Raw genomic sequence first — 20,119 nt, 5'->3', positions numbered from 1 at the left:
AGGTTAAGAATGGTCTTGAAAAAAAGGGAGAGAGAGGAAAGAAAGAAAGAAAGAAAAAAAAAGGCGGAATTGTGCCAGTTCCTTCATCTCGGACTCTGGTGCCAAACTCCCACGGGCCCCTGCATTTCCCAGTTGTTGATCACCCGGTACCCCACGCAGCAATTCAGATTCCATGTGTGGGTGGAGCAGCAAGAGGGGCCCAGGTCAATTAGAGCAGTTATCTCTTTAGGTCTCCTATCTGAACAGAAATCTGAATGGATTGTTTTGGAAGGGGGGTGCGTGGCCCTGTAGTGGCCAGTTTCCTTTTGTAGTTGGATCAAGCAGTGGTCCTAAACAAACACACGTGTTTTTCCTTTTTGAGAGCATCCATTTTGGCGATTGTTTTCTTCCTTGTGGTGTGAAAAGGTCAGATATAGGGGAAATTGTAGAAAATGATATTTCCATTGAGAGCTATCTTTTACAATGTTTATCAGCCAAGGGCCCAGAATTTTCTAAGTACCCTCAGCGAGGGTAGACATTATTCTAACAATAAAAAACAAAACTTTTTCCAAACCTGGATGAAAACAGGGGAAAATACAAATAAGTAGATATTTTGTATAATGCAAGGGCATACATTAAGGTGTAAAAAAATAACTTTATTAATTCAATGTCTAGTGTTCTGTGCACCCTTCTGGTGCTGAATACGCTCAGGATATAATTGTCGTGAACTGATCATCTTAAATGGTGCATTGATTTTTGAGTACAAGTATTCTGCAGGGAAAAGATTTGGGGATGAAGATGCAATGTGATTCAGTCTGACGGCTTTTGGATTTGGAACCTGGATTTTCTAGTTTCTAAAACTATTTTGAAAGTGAATTTCTCTCTTTGTTGTTATGGCTTCTAATCAGAGTGCATTTTTTTCTTTAAACAGTAAACAGGCCATTGATAGCATAGGGCTTATTACAACATTTACATTTGTAATAAATTGAGTTAAAGATCACTGAGACTCACCCTAATAGTTTCATCTCTCTGCTTAAAAAAAAATATGGATTATCTAGAGGTTCAGATTTTTTTGACAGTAACTTTTATAATTTTCATTTCAACAATATAACAACAGCCTTTTCAAAATAACTTGCTTTGGGAATAAACACACGAGCATAGCGGGCTTCTTATCCTCTCTCAACATAATCAAATACATCTGTCCTAAGGAAATGCTATGAAGAAGTCCCCCCTTTCAAACATGGTAACAGCAATTTGGCTATCATATCCAGAGCTATGTACAAAATAAGTTATGGTATTGTCAGGTGGAAAGCAGAGAGCTAAATGCTCTTAAAACAACCTCCCCTGCCACCCCCCCCCCTGCCACCGACTGAGAGAAAAAATATCGTTGAGAAATCTAGTGTTCAAATCAACACAATAATTATTGAGCCTATATTTTAGGTTTGTGGCACAAAGTTCACTGCAGTCAACAAGAAATGAATTCAGTAGCCTGTTCTGATATCTGATAACTTAAAATAGTGCTTCACCATGATATCGACAATGGATTATATTAAAAAGTAGAGTCTATTGGTATTAGTATTGTTCATGTAATATAATTTGGGGATTTAAAAAGAGCCCTTATTTCATTTGTATTTGACACGCCAAAAATACAAGACAGCTAGTAGTCTTCATGCAAAGTTATTTATTACCATTGCACTTTTACCAAAGTTCTGCAGTTTTGAAACAGTCAGTTCTTCCAGGTGTCAAGGAAATGGAAATGCATATTTTTAACATTTCTTTCAGGTGTATCTCACTAAAACCTTAAAATAGTTTAGGCCTACTATTCGAGGATACTAGGCTCTTTCTGTCACAGATGATTTTAGTGCCAGGACAGAGCAATTTGCAAATTCAGCTCAGAAGTTGATGCTTGGTTTGGTAGTTGGACTGTATAGAACACATTGACCCTGCATCTAGTAGCGCCCTTTGAGTTATAGGGTCCTGTCAGCATCTTCACTGTGAAGCCGGGTGTTCAGGGTTCATAACTAAGCTGCCTTAAATAGCTTCAAGCTGAAACACTATGTTGACATCCAGATGTATATCTTATGAGTCAAAGTAGTATAGGCCCATATCACTGTTTTAAGTTAGAGAACAGAAGATCATATATATTCACCAATATCACATTCTTTCTAGTAATGTTAAAGATAAACTGTGTATTTAGATACATGATCAAATACTCATAGTTAATTTTATATTTTTAATATCATCTTTCAGTGCTGATGAGGTTTTTAAATGATGCGATTGCTATTTGAGACTGACTTGTTGGCAGTTATTGGCTATTTTTCTTTCTTTAAAAGTAAGTTTGCAACATATACATAACTGAGTGTTAGTGGTTTGTATCTTTCTTAAGCGTTTAATGTTCAGACTTTGTATCTTTAAAAAATCTAATTATAGCTTAAGAAGTGAAGACATTATTAAGCTTGTCAAATCTTTATTAAGCGTAATGCAAACTGTTTTTGAAAAATTGTGTCAATCATAGTACATCAGGTTGTATGACGACAGGGTACTTTTTTGTAAAACTCATTTAAAGGGAAATATTTTGGGGCTGAATACATACATATATATATATATACCCATACATATATACACATACATACATACATATATGTGTATACATATATATATAACTTATTAGTAAGTTAGAATACATTTTAGATAGAACATATATATTTTTAAAACTTTGGAATATTTCCATTTGAGGAGGTATGGTAGCTCTGCCTCTTTGTATTTTCTCCTTTAACATCAACTGCTGTGTATTTTCAGAGTTCTGGGACAGCCACTGTTAGATGATCTAAGCTACTGTGATTCATGACCTACAGATTGCTGGCTTAAACTGAAAAACGTTTTGTCAAATTTTTTGTTGGACATATATTTAAAATTTTTTGAGATGACACATTGTACCTGCTTTTCTTTTAGAATTCAATTGGTTTTCCTCCCTCCTGAGTTTAGGAAGCCTTCCTGGATGGAATTCAAAAACCACACTATAGTATTTGTTGAAAATGTTCTATAGTTTACTTTCAAAGGATAGTTTTGTTTTGTCTTTGCATCTTGCAATTACTGAGTTGCCTTTCTCTTTATTACAAAGAAAGATACAATCAGATTCTATCTTGCAAATAATTATATTTCATTTTCCTGCACATGCATTGTGCCAACATAAAGTTGCTCTGCCAGAGCAATTGATTAGCTCAGACTGAATTGCTGTCCTGGGAATGTCATGGGCAATGTTCAACTTCCAGTATGGTGAGACCACACGAACAGGAGTCTAAGTTAAGTTTGTTATCGCTCCTTGTTCAGAGTGAGGCCCAGATTCAGTCAGAGTGGGACTCAGACAAAATCTCAACATCACTAGAGTTAAATATTCTTTAACTTCATTTTGTACAAACTGTACAGTGTGTGGTTTAAATGCTGGCTACAGTGAGGTAAGCTAAATAAAGCAAATTCTTCCTCAATTCTGTGAGGGCAGAACAGAAAGTGACTTCTCTCTTCTCTTGCTTTTCTTGACTTTGTAATTCTTATATTTTAAGAACACCTAGAAATGTAATTATTATGAGTTCATTGTGAATTATTCTTTGCAGAACAGTACTTCATGTTGGGTAACATTGGAAAAAAATTTAGTTCATGTCTAGTCTTAACAGTTAAAGAGTGATTTTTCTCTCTCTCTCTCTCTTTCTCTCTCTCTCTCTCTCTCTCTCTCTCTCTCTCCCTCTCCCTCTTCCTCTTCCTCTTTCTCTCTCCTCTCTCTCCTTTCTTTCTTTCTTTCTTTCTTTCTTTCTTTCTTTCTTTCTTTCTTTCTTCCTTCCTTCCTTCCTTCCTTCCTTCCTTCCTTCCTTCCTTTCTTCCTTCCTTTCTTTCGTGGTTGTTCTTTTTGCTCTTTAGAATGTTTTTCAATTGCTTGGGTTTGGTACAGATGAAATGTGTAAAAATTTCCTCATTCTTTGGTTTTCTTTTAGATAAACATGGTTGGGAATATTCAAAGGAGACTTTTAAGCTTCAGACATCTACTTAAAAAGTCTCAAACATGTAATTATACTTCTGACTGATATAAAGTTAAATACAGTACTCCCCCTCCCAAGACATACACCACTCCTCCTCAGAAACAATGCTGGTCAGTCAGGTCTGGTACAATGACAGCAGAAAATACAATATATTTTAGTCCTTGCATTAGAGTTCAGCCTTATCAGAAAGATTGCCACTGTGTGTGTTGGCATGTTCTTCAGACCCAGGTCTAAGCATCATAGAATGTGCACACAACTGTCTGTTTTGCTAAATATGATATACAAAGCAAACCCATATTTAATATGATTATTACTACACTGCTTTAATAAAGTGGATTTATGTATTTCACTCTCAGGAATCCTTTCTTTCACATTTTCCCTTATTGAATCAATTTTTGTTTTCTTTTAACTAAAAGAAAAGTTCATTATGTTAAAAAATATGTAGTAAAATAATAATTTTCCAAGCTCTTGAAAACCTTTAAACTGAGGCAGATTTCTTTATATATATATATATATTTTTTTTTTTCTGAAACACTGTTCAGCTGGAGTGAAACCCCTGGAGAGCAGTCCTTTACCTTACAATACTGCAGAACATTTGAGGCTGTGAGGCATCACATACACAGTGACACTCTTAACGGATGCTTACCACTAAAAGCCCGTGTTTAGCAGCAGACTCAACCATCACTCTCTTTATCTTACTAAAACCAAGATCACTATAGTGACACTCTGTGCTTATGTGGCATCTTCTACATTTTACAGCTTAAACATTATTTCCAATGTATATTGGGGAGCTCTGGTTCTTAGAGCTGGAATGATTGGTATAAGGGTCAGAGATATATAGGTAAAGTAGGGGGAAACGGAGCCTTATGCTTTTTAGTACATACAGTCCCTTCTAAGAGAATGTTACTTTCTTTTGCCTTTATTAATAATCATTTTCAATAGAAAGCCAGGCATCAGGGGTTAAACTACAATCTGCTGAAGACACAAGATGTCTTCATGTTCAGATGAATGCTGGCAGATATAGTCAATCATTTCTGTATTTTCAAACGTGCCTTTTTTTGGCATCAGAGAAATACTCCATCTTCAGGAGCCCAGCACTTGTCTTAGTAACCTTCTCTGCCCCTCCCAAGTTGCTAGACAGAGGTGACAGAGAGGCTCAAGGCATTTGCTTTTGACCCAGGAGACTTCTCGAGTTGAGAGTAGCTGTGTACTCCAGGTAATGCCGGTCTGCATGAGGACAGTGCTGTCTGAGGGATGCTGACTCATTCTGTAACTGGTTCCCTCAGCAGGTTAGCTGGTAGCCCACAGAGCTGCTGGCTGCTGAGAGCAGTGCTTTCTATGGAACTCTTTCATTTATTTGTTTCATACACACACACACACACACACACACACTCACACACACATGCATGCACACACACACACACATGCATGCACACACACAGATACACACTGGTACACACACATACACGTGTACACACAGACACACAGATATACACACATGCACATGCACAGACACATATACATACACATACACAGACATACTCATACATACACATGCACAGAGACACACACAAAGACACACGTACATACAAATGCACACACAAAGACACACGTACATACACATGCACACACATAGACACATAGACATACACATGCAAACACAAATACATACACATATACATGCACACACAGAGACTCACTTACATACACATGTACACACATAGACATGCACAGACACACATGCACAGACACATACAGACGCATGCACAGACACAGACATACACACAGAAAGACATACACACAGTCACACAGACATAGACATTCACATACACAGACATACACACATACATGCACTCACACAGAGACACATACTCACATATTCCTCTCTCACATATAAATGTGTGTGTGTGTGCATGTGTGTTTGCACATTGCTATGTGATGTCATAGAGTGCTATGGCAAGCATGTGGTGATCAGAGAACAACCTCAGACATTGGTCCTTGTGTTCTCCACTGTCCCAGGCAGTCTCTTTGCTGTTTGCTGCTGTGTACCAGGCTAAATGACTCACAGGTCACATGCCCAATCTCCCAGTAAGGGTGCTGGTATTACAAAGGTCAGACCTACATCTTTTTATGTCTGCCCTTTACATTGGCTCTGAGGATTTGAATCAGCCCCCATGCTTACATAAAAAACACTTTATGCACTGAATCTTCTTTCTACCTCCTATTGTATGTATGTATGTATGTATGTATGTATGTATGTATGTATGTATATATGTATTTTTGGTTTCTTTCAAGACAGGGTTTTTCTGTATAGCCCTGGCTGTCCTGGAACTCACTCTCTCAGAAATCCTCCTGCCTCAGTCTCCCAAGTGCTGGGATTAAAGGCATGTGCCACCACTGCGCAGCCTCTACCTCCTTTTTTTTTTTTTTTAATACTCATCAAACACTTCTGAATATGCCAGATAGTGTGAGGAGAGTTGAGGTTTGTAAATAAACTAGATGAAATGAAGGCCATTCCTTAAACCTGGGGACTAATTTATTAAAAATCGTCATTAATCATCAATCTGTATATAGTAAAAATGAGGGTGACTAGATAGCATGGGGCACTGGGAATGTGAGCCCTACACTACACTATAAGGAACAGCTTCTTGATTTTGCACTGAACAGGGTGTGAGGTTGGAGAAACTGAGAAACAAATGGTCTAAGAGTCAAGTAAGAGTAACAGAAAATCTTGATGAGGTTTTATTTTGTGTTTTCCTGGCTGGCAGAGAGGATATAATGAGGGGTCGGACCTGGGATAGAGGTTACAGAGAGGGGAAATTCAGTCCTGTTTATCACTGAACAAGAAAGTTTAAGGAGGACACATAACAAGTGCGTTCAGGAGTATCTAGACTTGTTTCCTAGAGCTTCTGACAAATGAGAGCTCATAAGCAGAAGTGGGGAAAGACCAAGTGAAGGGTGCTTGTTAGATAGACAGGCGCACGGGGCGCCTTGCTAGACAGACAGGCGCACGGGGCGCCTTTCTAGACAGACAGGCACATGGGGCACCTTGCTAGACAGACAGGCACACGGGGCGCCTTGTTAGAGTGGTGCCTTATCTGGCTTTGCCCAGTTACTGGGGAACTCTGGGCACTAGGTGAAGACATGGGAACAGGCTGGGCAGAGGATCCTGGGAGTTACTGGAGAGGAAGGGACTGTCTCTGTGAAGCAGGGTCTTGGTGATGGATGGAGAACAGGGGACAAGGAAGGTTCCCGGTGACTGGCATTCCATCGCTAAGGTTGCATGCTAACCCAGTGTGCACAGCTAACCTGGCACAAGGAGATTCCGAATGGGTTAGCCTCAGCGACAGATGATCCTGTATCTCGTCTGAAAAGCTTCAGATGAGTTGTTGAAGACTGGGGGGGACAACCGTGTCATTCCAACATGGTAGATGACATAAAATGGACTTGTGGGTACGAGTGTGTGCTGACTTTTGTGCAGGTGCTCAAACATGTGTGTGTATTTGGAGGTCAGAGGTCAATACTGGGTGTCAGTTTTTGGAGCGGTCTGTTTTTGGGAGGGATCTTTCTTAGGACATTTTGATTAGGGTTAAGGTGGCTGGCTGGTCTACCCTAATCTCCCCATTCCTGTTTCCCAACACTGGGATTCCAAGCATATACCATACCACCTGGCTTTCTACAAGGTACCCAGTGATCACACTTGGGTCCACATACTTGCCAGGCAGGCACTTTACCAACCCAGCTCTCTCCCTAGCTTGAGATATGTTTCTTGAATGTAGAACTCAGTTGTCATTTTTCATCCCTGGATAGGTCTCTGTTCTATGCCCAGACGGTTCTCTTGATAGCTTTGACTATCCCACTGGGTCCCGCACAGTTAAGGATGCAGTATACATTCACAGTGCCATTAAAAGGTGACCATTTAGTCCCTTAACAGATCTGTATCCAGTATTTCAGCCAGGACTAGGAGTTTCACCTGAGTCCTTTTCCATAGAGCCAATCAGGTTTCTCCCTCCCCCTCCCCCTTCCCCCTCCCCTTCCCCCTCTCCTTCCCCCTCTCCCTCCCCCTCCCCTCCCCCCTCCTCTCTGCGTGTGTGTGTGTGTGTGTGTGTGTGTGTGTGTGTGTGTGTGTGTACTCACATATACATGCACCATCAGAGTACATATGGAGACCATGGAGGCCAGAGGTCAACATTGACATATCTTCCTCAATTGCTTTCTGTCCCATTTTAAAGTTACATTTATGTATGTCTATAATCACACTCAAGTCCATGTGGAAGTCAGAGGACAAGTTGTAACACTGTTTCTCTTTTATCATGTAGGCCCCAGGAATGGAACAGAAGTCATCAAACTTGGTGGAAAGTACTTAATCCAGGGAGCTAGCCTAGCCTTTCTGCCCTCCACCTTAGGTTTTATGTAACCTGTAGCTTGCAGATTAGGCTAAGGCGGGTGGCTGGCAAGCCAACCCCCCCCCCATTGTCTATTTTCTACCTTCTAGCAGTGGGGTAACATACAAACTGTCTTCCCTCAACTTCTCACATGGGTGCTGAGGATCTGAACTTGAGTCCTCTTGCTTGCGTAGCAAGCACGTGACCCCCATTCCCCTTCTGCTTTTAGCTCAAGACCTGACTCGAGACCACACCCCAGGGCTCTTGTGGCTGTAGACAGGAGATGCCTTAATATGTATGGTGCAATCTGCAGATGGGGCATCAGCCTTCTTTCTGAAGTATAATTCCCGCAGACAGCCTAACATGGGGATTTAATAAAAGCATACATATATTCTGTGAAGAGCTGAACAATAAATAAAGACAAATTTAGCTTGCTTTCAAAGTGGGTGGACCCTGAATCGCCAGTGTATTTGAAGTGGTATCACAACCCAACTACAGATGCTTCCCTTCTGCTCTGCCACCGCCGGACCACAGCGCCAGGTCCTGATAAGACACCATTTACAGGGAGCATGTGTTCTCTGTCCTTAAGTGTTTCTGATGTGCCACTGTTCCTTCTGTATTTCCTGTTTTATGTAGGTTGTAGCCCTCGGAGAGGTACCAGATGGGACTGTGGTTACCGTCATGGCCGGGAATGATGAGAACTACTCCGCCGAGCTCCGAAATGCCTCCGCTGTTATGAAAAACCAAGTAGCCAGGTTCAACGATCTGAGATTTGTGGGCCGGAGCGGACGAGGTAGGTCTCCGATTTTTAATACTGATCCTGGGATAAGCGCGTTAGGCTCTCTGGTGCAAGCAAACTTGTCTATATGTACAAACGAAGTAGCATCTCCTTCCCTTATTGAAACAACCGCCGTAGGTTTGCTTAAATAAATCCAGATGCCCCTGAGTGTTCTCCTGAGCAGCTAGGCCTTTTCCGTTGGTTTTATTATATAGGGGAGTCAAACAATGTTTTCCGAAGAACTCGCTCCTAATTTCATGGGGGTTTAGCACGTACAGTAGGGAAAAGAATGTTTGGAGGATCAGGTTCTGAGTTATGAGGAGTCACGTGACGTGAGTGGCCTGAGAGGCAACAGGGAAAGGAGGGGCTTTGGAGATATTTCCTGACGACCTCCGCTTACTCTGCGTTCATACAGGGACAGTTGGAGCTCTTATTGTCCTTTAGTGATATCACCTGTGGATGGTTTCAAGTATTCTCATAATAAGAATTGATCAAAATATTTATTTAGGCTTTTTTTTTTTTTTTTTTTTTTTGACAAGGTCTTACTGAGTAGAGCTGGCTGGCCTTACTATGTACACTGCTCAGAAGACCGACTATAAAATCACCTAGACAACTCATGGGTATCTCAATGGTGTCACAGTATTTAGGGTCTTCAATCATTTGAATCCACACTAAGATATGAGGAACATTTAGCAGAATCGCAAAGCAGGAAATATTCCTTTAAAGGAATTCTCACCATAGTTTCAGAAATGGAATTATTATTATTTTTTTGCTGGAGTCTCTAAGGAGATCAATACTTCTTTTAAAAAATTTTTATTGGATGTTTTCTTTATTTACATTTCAAATGCTATCCCTTTCCTGGTCTTCCCTCCGGAAACCCCCTATCCCATGCTTTCTCTCCCTGCCTCTATGAGAGTGCTCCACCACCCCACCCACCCAATATTTTGTTTTTATTTACTTATCCTCAGAGAGACTTCTTTTGGTTACTCGCCTATCAGAAGTATTATGCTCATTCAATTTATTGGCTCTAAAATTTCCTTTTTAAGTATTACGCTAAGAAGAGAATTAAAAAAAGTGGGACCCCTTTAGGACTGAAGTGAGGCAAAACGATAGAGCCTGTGTGTTCGCTCCAGCCCAGGTTTGAATCAGGAAATGAGAAACACCACTCTAAACTGTGTCTAATAATTACTCTCTAGTTTGGATCATATGTCAAATTATTACCATTGTAAAAACTTGATAAGGGAAATTTAAGCAAGGCTGTTTCCGATGAGAAGTTCTAGTTACTTTCTAGGAATAGGGCCAAGTAGTACAACTTAAGACAAAAAGGATGCATGCTAATGAGATGCTGTCGCTGAAAGGTGGTTTCAACCAAAATGAGGTTCAGAGCCTCTGACAGCATCTAACTAGAATGGTCCTCTGGGCTCCTTCATCAGAAGAGCAAGAACACACAGCTTCTATCTCCTGACTAGGATTGGAGGGTGCAGGGTGGTGCAGACATTCACTCATCCTTTCTTCTACTCCTTTTGCTTTGGTTTGTTTCTTAGTTACTGTTGCAGTAACTTAGTTACTGTTGCACGATACAGTTAAAAGTTTCTCCTTTTTCTTTCTGGAAAAAAAAAAAAACAAACAAACACAAAACTAAACATAATGAGGCACCTGTATGCTCTAAAGTAAACAGGATAACATAGCATATGCTCTAAATTGTACCTTAGTCTTCTGTTACTGTAACCGGAGTGATGAATTTTAGTATTTAAAGGATGGGGCGCTACTCTTAATTTTATTTTACAGATCCAAACTTGTGTTTTCATTTATTGTACTTTTGTGTTATATAGATGCTAAATCACATGTTATATAGATGCTAAATCACCCCCCCCCTTTTTTCCTGATCAATTTGACTAGAAACTATGGCAGAATGATAGTGTACTTTGTAAACCCTCAACATATTTATTTAAGAAACTTCAAAAGGAAACAAAGGGTGTGCACTGTTTTACTATATTGGCTTTCTGAGTTTTGGCTGGTTTCCCAAATAGCAATTTTTATATTAAAAAAAAAAAAAGACAGACTTAACTGCTTGCAGACTTTTCACGCATGGAAGATGAAGGAAGCCTCTTTTGATGAAGTGTAATTATGTCCAAACAGAGCTGACCCCCTCCCCCTATATTTCTTATGATCTTAACTGAAGAAAGTAGGATTTTTCCTTTGAAGCAGCCGGGACGTGGTAGAGGATCTGAAGTGCTGCTGCCTGCTGCCAGAGGCAGGATGGAGAACTTGGTCCAGACTTGTCTTCGAGGCTTGGGGGAGGAGGGGGAGGAGTGGGTGGAGAGAGAACGAGAGAGAGAAATTGATTTATCACTAATAATAGATTTTTATATTACTGTATTACTTTGAATAAGAGGAAGCAGTAAGACTGAGCTAAAATGGAGAGCACAAACTCAGAGTGCATCAACGAGAGGTGGCCCTCGATGAAAATGAGTCAAGTTCTCAGGCAGGAAACCCTCTAGCGTGACCTGCTTTTTACAAGACCATCTCCAGCTTCCTCTTTGGTTTCTGTCCATCTTCATTTCTGCTGCTAATTCTTCTCCATGGGCTTTGTCCACTGGACTTTCTCTCCCAACTTTACCAAATGTGTCTTTGATGGTGTTCAGAAGAAAAGAAAAACAAAACAAAACAAAACAAACAAAAAAAACAAGTTCCATAAACATTATATTTCTTTTAACCTTTTCACTGTTGGATCAATTGGATCATAGACTCTCTGAAGTTGAAAACTGGCCTTAGATTATAAAGCATCCATGTTTCCATGCTTCCATTCCATTTTGCTTCCTAGATCATCACAGGACCACAACATTCAAAACTGCTCAGTACAAAGTACAGCACCCCTGAGACGTGCATGTGGCCAGGCAATGTCTCTTCCCTTTTCTCCTTAGTATTTTACACAGAAGTGTTTACACAAATGGTTTTGACCATTTCTCCTCCTCCTCTTCTTCCTCCTCTTCCTCCTCTTCTTCCCCCTCCTCCTCTTCCTCCTCCTCTTCTTCCTTTTTTTCCTCCTCCTCCTCCACCTCCTCCTCCTTCTTCCCCTCTCCTCCTTCCTCTCCTCTTCCTCCTCCTTCTCTTCTTTTGGTGTGCTTGCTCTCTTTTTACATCAAGCTTGCTGCTTTTAATTTACAAGTCTTTTTAAAGCATTTACAACTCACAGAGCATGGTGTTTTTATCAATTTAGGACACAATCCTGTGTACAGTCTATGTCTTCTGGCTCTTCCTGGCAGCCTTTAAGGCTAAATTGGAATTGTCTTCCAGTGAGAGTTCCTGCTATGTAGCTAAGAAATGATATGACTTTGGGTGGTATTTTGGGATTAACTCCTAGATGAAGCTGTGGATGATATAATTGGCTTTGCCTGAGCAGGATTCTGTGTGTCAGGGGGTTATGAATGTGTTTGCACATGTGTGCTGACATGTGTACCTGTGTGTAGTGCATGGGGCCCTCAGCAATGGATGCTGACATGCCTTATTCCATGTTGTCTCCACTGCTTTTCCCAAGACATAGTCTCTCAGGTAGCTGACTGTGTCCACTAGCCTGGGTGGACATGTCAGTGTTTCCCATGATCCCTCTGTACTTTGCTCCCCAGCTCTGGAGTTACAGGCATACATCACCATTCTTTCTCTCTCTCTCTCTCTCTCTCTCTCTCTCTCTCTCTCTCTCTCTCTCTCTCAATATGGGTGCCAAGAATCTGAACTCAGGACTTCTTTACCCCCTGAGCTATGTTTCCAGCTTAAGTAAGATTTGTGTTAAATGTCATCCATAGTCTTGCATTAGTGGATCATGTATGGATGGTAACTTTCCACCCTGGCACTGTTAAAATTCATAATCCTGGGGACTGGAGAGATGGCTCTGTGGCTAAAAGCACTTGTTGCTCTTCAAGAAAATCCAGTCTAGGCTGGATTCCTAGCACCCCACATGGCTGCTGGCACTGTTGGTCACCTTAGTTCCAAGGGGAATCCAATGCCCTCTTCTGACCTCCAAGGGCACCAGGCATACACGTGGTGGGCAGACATACCTGAAGGCAAAACACCCACGCACATAAAATTATATATAAAAAATGTAATCCTGGATCCTTGGAAAGTGGAAATTGGGAAACTTGTTTTAAGTTAAGGAAATCATGAATACCCACATAAACTTTTGACTCCGGAAATGCAGCATTAATGTAAGACGAGCTAATTAGTGAGTCTGGACAGAGTTTCTGCAAGTTTCTTCCACACTTTAGGGGCTGGGACTAATCGGAAGTGCAAAGAGTCCCCTTTTGACTTTGTTTTATTGTTAAAGCACAGTTTGAGCTTTAGGAATCCAGTCTGAAAGAGGAGTTTCTTCCCCAACCTTACTTCTTCTTAAAGCAGGCTTTGTTTGTTTGTTTGTTTGTTTTAATTTCAGCTTTATTTATTCATTCATTTATATTTATTTAGGTTTATTTTATTTTATGTGTATGAGTGCTTTGCTTTGCATGCATATCTGTGTACCACATATGTGCCTGGTGCCTAAGGAAGTGGTGAGCCTCCATGTGGGTACTGGGAATCAAACCTGAGTCCTTTGCAACAACAAGTGCTCTTAACCACTGAGCCAATTCTCTGGCCCTAAAAGGATTTCAAAAAGGAAGACTGGTTTATCTTTGAGTATTTTGTTGCTCTGGTCTTGAAGGGTGGATTTTGTATCTGGGTTTGTTTCTATAGGCAGTGTGTTTGTTTCTCTGACTTTGGGAGGAGCATAGGCAGCTTATTAAACCAAGCAGGTTGTAAAGATTTAAAATGGAAACATCTCCCAAACCAGTCATGATATATCCACTGACATTATCACTAGCAGAGCCTTCAGAGATGCTGAAGAAAAGCATACACATCCTTGATGTATTAACATCAGCACCAAGGATGCTGTCTTCCAATCATGCTCTTTGGAGATACTGTTAGAAACGGAATCCTGAGTTTGTGGACTACTGATCTCACCCAGAAGAATGTTTTTAAAATGTTTTAATTCAAATTAACTTTGAATCCAGAGACTCGGCCATGATTTTAGTTCTTAATCTGGGCCTCCCCCTCAACTTTTTGATCTGAGTTTTGGTTGACTTTGAGGTCTTTGGGACTGGTTTAGACTCCTGGCTGTCTTATTCTTCTGGCCAGTGTGAATGTTCACAACAGATCTTCTGTACGGAGTCAAATGACTTAAACCCATGTACTATCTTGTATGTAATAACTACAATATGCTGCCTCAATGATGCTTATAGATAGATAAATTCATCTGACACATTCATCCATTTAGAGATTTATTATTTCTGGGCACAGGGAGCTAATGGGGACTCACAGTTCCTAATTCCCTTTCCATATTCTGCAGCAAAATGAGAAAAAAAAACCCTCATTTTATTTCCCCTTCATCCTCATTCCTCCCCTCCCCCTTTCCTCTGTCATCCCCCCTCCCCCTCCCCTCCCCCTTTCCTCTGTCTTCCCCCATCCCCCTCCCCTCCCCCTTTCCTCTGTCTTCCCCCCCTCCCCTCTCCCTTTCCTCTGTCATCCCCCATCCCCCTCCCCTCCCCCTTTCCTCTGTCTTCCCCCATCCCCCTCCCCTCCCCCTTTCCTCTGTCTTCCCCCCTCCCCTCCCCCTTTCCTCTGTCATCCCCCTATCCCTTCTTCCCTCTTCCCTTTTTCCTTCCCTCCCTTCCTTCCTCCCTCCATTTTTCCTTCCTCCCCTCCCTCTCTCCTCTTCCTCCATGCCTTTTCTTTCCCTTTCTTCCTTCTTTTCTATGTGGGAGAATTAAATCCAGGGCCTTGCATAGGCTAGCTATCTCCGAGTTACATCTCTACCCTCGAATATTTAAGGTCAGAAAGATTTGAGTTTGGTTTCTGATGTTTCCCATTTATTAACTGTGTGACCTTGGGTAAATGACTAAGTTTCTCTGGGGCTAAGGCTTCCTCCTTCGTGAGCTGGGGCGATGACTCTAACTGGGGAAGATTAAATGAGATAATGTGGTCGACCAGTCTGGAGCTGACTGAGTTTCTGATCAACATTCATCTGTCTTATTGTTGGCCCTTCCCACATTCCTGCATGCCCTCTGCCTCTTAACCCCTGTAGCCACGGATGGCAGTCAAGGGGTCTTAAGACTATCCACACACAGTAACAAATGATGTGTTTCTTAACCAGATTTTAGCAACTTACATGGTCTGGTTTGAAAAGAAAAGCCATTCAGTAGACTTGACAGCCAAAGACCTGTTCCCCATTAAGCCTGGCGTAGAACCTGTTCCATATTAAGCTATGAAAAGATTGCATTAAACTTCACATTGCTACATATTGTCTAAGATTTGTGTTTTGATTTAATACTCCCAGCTTTCAGTAGAATGGGGAAAAAAAAATCTGACCAAAAAACAAAGCAAAACAAAGGGAGGCTTTTATCTGCTACAGGGGCAGCCCTTGAGTACTGGGGCTCAGCTCGCTGCTGTTTTATTGAGTCACCGCTTCTCGCCCACCTTTTCCTGTCTTGTAACAGTTTGCAGTTCTAACTATCTGACATGACTAACCATTGCAAATCTAACTGATTACAACTGTCAGTGCATCTGTAGAACAGAGGCCGGCATCTCCTGGAGAAAGCAGACGCTCAGATCCCTTACCACACTCTCTTCCCTGCCCCCTCCCATTCCTCATCACGTTTAAAGCTCATTAATTTGAAGCATCAGAGGGAATGCAGCCTTGCAGAAACTCTCTTTTAAAAGTAAAACATGTTTGCGTCGAGAGGTGTCATGCTTGCTTAGCAGAAACTAAGTCACCCTAGGGAGATCCTTCCAGATTTATTGATGAGATGTGTGGTAAGGGAGGGGAAAGACTGCTTGGAGATGAAATCATCTCCCCCAGGCGCATGAAGGCCTGGAGACACGGGCTCCCCTAGAAATGATTGCCATAGGAGCTTCCCGCTTTCATCTTATGGAAGTTTATCTGAGCAGCTCAGTGCTAAGGCCCTGTGATGTAAGTAACGCCACCAGTAATAATTTACCATTGTTCTCTCAAGGGGTCATGACCTTATCCTAAATAAACACTTCTAAAATTGTCTGCCCTCACGCTGGGATGTGCTCCTGACGTTGGAGAACGTTGGAGAAAAATGGAAAAAAAAAATCAGAGATGCCTCTTGAAGCAGCCCCAGAGTTTTGGTTCTGTTACCAAAGAGATTGTTTGGGAGTGGGGGTAGAGGTGGGGGTGGGGGTAGAGGTGGGGGTGGGGGTAGAGGGTAGAGGCTGCGTGCAGAGAACCGCAGGAGAGATGCTGATCAAATTTACAGGTGTTCTTGAGTGGCTGTCAGAGGGTTTCTGGTTTAGGGGACCAATTCCTGATTGGTTGCTGCCTCAGAGATGCCATGGTGAGATTTGGATGTCTGTATTATTGTAAGGTCATCACTGCTACCCATTTATAGTCACCGTTTCCTCTCTTAAATCTGCAGGCAAGAGTTTCACCTTGACCATAACAGTCTTCACAAATCCTCCCCAAGTGGCCACTTACCACAGAGCTATTAAAGTGACAGTGGACGGTCCCCGGGAACCAAGAAGTAAGTGCCTACCTTTCTATTGAAAATGCTAATAGAGTTTGTGGGGACCCTGTGAAGAATTCACTCTGAAGGTGTTAGTGTCACTGTCACTACACATGGCCTCTGCAAACTTTATCGTACTTTATTTTTGAATACATTTCAGGGAAGGGCAGTTCATAGAACTTTACAGTTAATAGAAAATAAAATTATAGCTTAGTCTTTCCCATAGAACTGCTTTATAACTTTGGGGAACAAGTGGATAGCTATTCAGTCATGATAACTTTTTAGCTAAGGCACTCCGCTCATCCCTTCTGTGCAGTGGGAGGGGCCAAAGAGACCCACGAGGCTGAGGAAGCAAACTATAAACTTTAAAATCTTGAGCTTAGTAAAAAAGCATTTGTGTGTGTTTCCCATGGCCCAAGAATGCGGTGTTTTTTTTTTTTTTTGTTTTGTTTTTTTTTTTTTTTTTAAGCTCGCCCACTCAGTTCCCTTTATAAAGAGCACAGGACTTAATTACAAAGAATTTATTTGCAAATGATAACTTGCTTCATCATTACAAACACGGTTGTCTGGCCATTTTCTAGTAACTGTTTTGGATAGTTTCTTTAACAGAGAGATAGATACAAGCTAGGTTCATGTCCACCTTGGTTTCTTTGTCTATGTCTTGCAAAGCTTTATCTGGTGCTCAGCTGCAGGTAGTGTCTCTGTCTAGGCCAGGATTTATTCTCTTCCTGAATCTGGGTCAGACCTGACTGACTTCCACTGCCGCCCACAGTGACTTGAGCAAGCCTGGCACTAAAATACATCTACAGAGCAAAGGTTATTCCAAGTCGAGGTGAGACGAGTTCTGTAGCACATAATATAATGTAAATAGCATAGAATGGGCTGCCTTTGCAGGCTGAATACATTGGAAGTCCCAGGCATTGCAATTAGGAGGTTAAATTTGGCTTTTGATGGGGGCAGGCAGCAATGGAAGTGTTTGTTCTAACTTGATCTTCCACCTAGACAGTGAGGACGGATTCTTTCCATCCCCAGAAGTAAGGGAGGAGGCCTAGAGGGCTTCGCCTCTTCCTGTACTGTGCATCTTTTAGCAATGGGATCAATCTTACAGTAGCCCCCACCCCCACCTCCATCTCTTATGCCCCTGTCTTTGTCACAAAGGCTTGCCTGAGCAAGGGAGGTTTTCTGCCCCAAAGAAATCTTTGAGGCTTGTTTTTTTCTTCCTTTCATGTATAAGGCTTTCTTCCAAATTCCTAACGTGGGGTCAGTGCTGGCCCTGTCTGTTCATTTTGGGAATGTCCTATTAGGTATTTTGCACGCGCGCGTTCTCTCTCTCTCTCTCTCTCTCTGTGTGTGTGTGTGTGTGTGTGTGTGTGTGTGTGTGTGTATGTGTGTGTTCTCAAATCCTAAGTCTCGAGGACCAGAGGTTACGCAGCACAGGTGAAGAGAGCACATCTGGGTGCTTGGCTGGTTTGAGCTCTGCTAGTCTTTTCTGGATTGCTATAAATCTGGGTTGATTTCCTTCTGAGGCCAGACATCTTCCAACCATTGACCTGACAAGTCCATGGGTTACTTAAGAGGCAGTCCCATCCCCCTAATGCATAAAGTGGCACAATGGCCTTTTAATATTTATTCATCACCACTAATATTTGCCCTTGAAAGATCCCGGCTGCTTTCTTCAGTGCACAGAAAAGCCATTATTGTGTGCACCTGTCTAAGTGTACGTGTGTTTACTGTAGAGAGGGGTGCTTCTAAATTGGTGGTTGGGAGAGAAGCAGGGAAGGATTGGTGGCCAGCCATTCTAAAGGAGGTGCAAAAGGGGAGAGGGCTGATGGCTTGGTACACTTACTTCGGATTCCAGTGGGGATGGCAGGATCTCATTTCAAAGAGATTGTTTTGGGGCAGCATCTATTAGCAGATAGGTCTACTAAGAAAGACACGTGCCCTGGCGGCTATGGGGGCTGGGACTACATGATACATGTTGTATGTATGATCTCAGTCTATGCTTTGGGTAGTCCTGAGGGGATGGGGGGGGGGTGGGGTGCAGTGGAGAAGCAGACACCGATCTAGGAAAGGAAGACTTCCTGTCCTTGTAGCATTTCTTAGAAATTAAGTACTATTTGAAAATGTATTGTCATTTCCCTGCCACTGTATGGTCACTTGCTTGAATGTAGGGATGTATCTGGTATGAGCGACTGGTTAACCCTACAACTTGGACATTGCTGGATTCTCTCCTTCTGCCTTGCTCTTGGCCATCGGTCATAAAGACCCAACTTTGCCTTTTTACTGCAAAAGCAGTCTAAGCCATTATGCAAACAAGTGGTCAAGCTGTGTTTAAATAAAACTTTATTTACAGAGCCAGAGAGATGGCTCATGAATTAAGAGTGCTTACTGCTCGTGTAGAGGACCCTGGTTTGGTTCTCAACCCTCACATTAGGTGACTCACAGCTGCCTATAAGTCCAATTTCAGGGGACCTGAACCCAGCCTCCGGTGTGCATATTGTGCACAGAAACTGAGGCAACACATAAAGAATAATAAAGATACTTTTTTTTTAAAGATCCCTAAACTTTCTAAAAACAACTGGTGGGCCAGATGTGGCCCACAACTTGTAGTTTTCCATCCTTGCTCTAGATTTCCAACTGGCTTACTTTATCAGCCATCAACAGAGAAAGGCTTAGTAAAAGGCTTCTCCACACACAGAAAACAAAGATAATCAGTACAACTGATCTACTCTCTCTTCCCTCCAATTATAATTCCTGAAGTCTCTGTGATTTGCCATCTGAGCAGCATATTTCTAGCTATTACTTGAGAGGTTTGAAGGACTGAGGGCTTTGCGTTGTTGGTTTCTGTTTATCAGTGGAATTCCCCGCCCTTTCCTTAAAGACCTGGGTGTATACTGAAACATTGTTTCCAGTGCCCCAGATGACTGGGTACTGACATATTCTGAGTTCTCTGGTTGGGTCTGTCAGATTGCTTGGGCTGAAATCCCAGAGCCAGCATTTGTTTGCTCTGGACACGGAACACATCTTCTGCATCAGTTGCTGTTAAGAAAGTTGAACGATATATGATATGTAAACTAGGTAGTGTGGTAGCTGTCTTGTAGTAAGTGCTCATTAAACATCAGCTATTACTACATTAGTCTTCTCCCACTGGGAGGAGTTTGCTGTAAACTTTTAAGTATGCATCAGGAAACAGGCTCGTTTAATCTGCTCTCTGCTGTGTTGTTTTTTCCCCACTTCTGGAATAAAGCTTCACTAATTTTCACACAATAGTAAATGACATGGGTCCGTGTTATAAATCGTGGTTTGAACACATATTTATATCCCACTGCCTGGGGAGAGCTGTGCAGAGCTGATGAGCGACACTTTTTGTGGGCTACAAACGCCCAGGCGGGGTGC

At 41.9% G+C, this 20,119-nt stretch overlaps 1 protein-coding gene across 8 annotated transcripts in view, besides 1 other annotated feature; it reads left to right on the top strand.

Moving 5' to 3' along the window:
- Runx2 (runt related transcription factor 2) overlaps nt 1–20,119 on the top strand; it is a 318,811-nt gene that overhangs the window by 80,865 nt on the left and 217,827 nt on the right. For 7 of the 8 annotated variants that reach the window (NR_073425.1, NR_073392.1, NM_009820.5 and 4 more), the window contains 2 exons: nt 9,032–9,188; nt 16,637–16,741. Coding sequence is in view for 6 of the 8 variants with exons in the window: in NM_009820.5 (NP_033950.2) it covers nt 9,032–9,188; nt 16,637–16,741 (262 nt within the window). In the remaining 2 variants the exon portion in view is untranslated. The remainder of the gene's footprint in view (nt 1–9,031; nt 9,189–16,636; nt 16,742–20,119) is intronic. The other variant, NM_001271631.1, reaches the window with a different exon arrangement.
- Nucleotides 10,144–11,819: an enhancer, noted in NCBI's record as "VISTA enhancer mm657". NCBI's record gives its function as "enhancer in: branchial arch[3/6]" and the evidence as "EXISTENCE:transgenic organism evidence [ECO:0001131][PMID:17130149]".

This window comes from Mus musculus, chromosome 17 (assembly GCF_000001635.26).
Source record: "Mus musculus strain C57BL/6J chromosome 17, GRCm38.p6 C57BL/6J".
Classification (NCBI taxonomy): domain Eukaryota; kingdom Metazoa; phylum Chordata; class Mammalia; order Rodentia; family Muridae; genus Mus; species Mus musculus.
The sequence above is the reverse complement of the archived record's forward strand: the minus strand, read 5'-3'. Positions and strand labels throughout refer to the sequence as shown.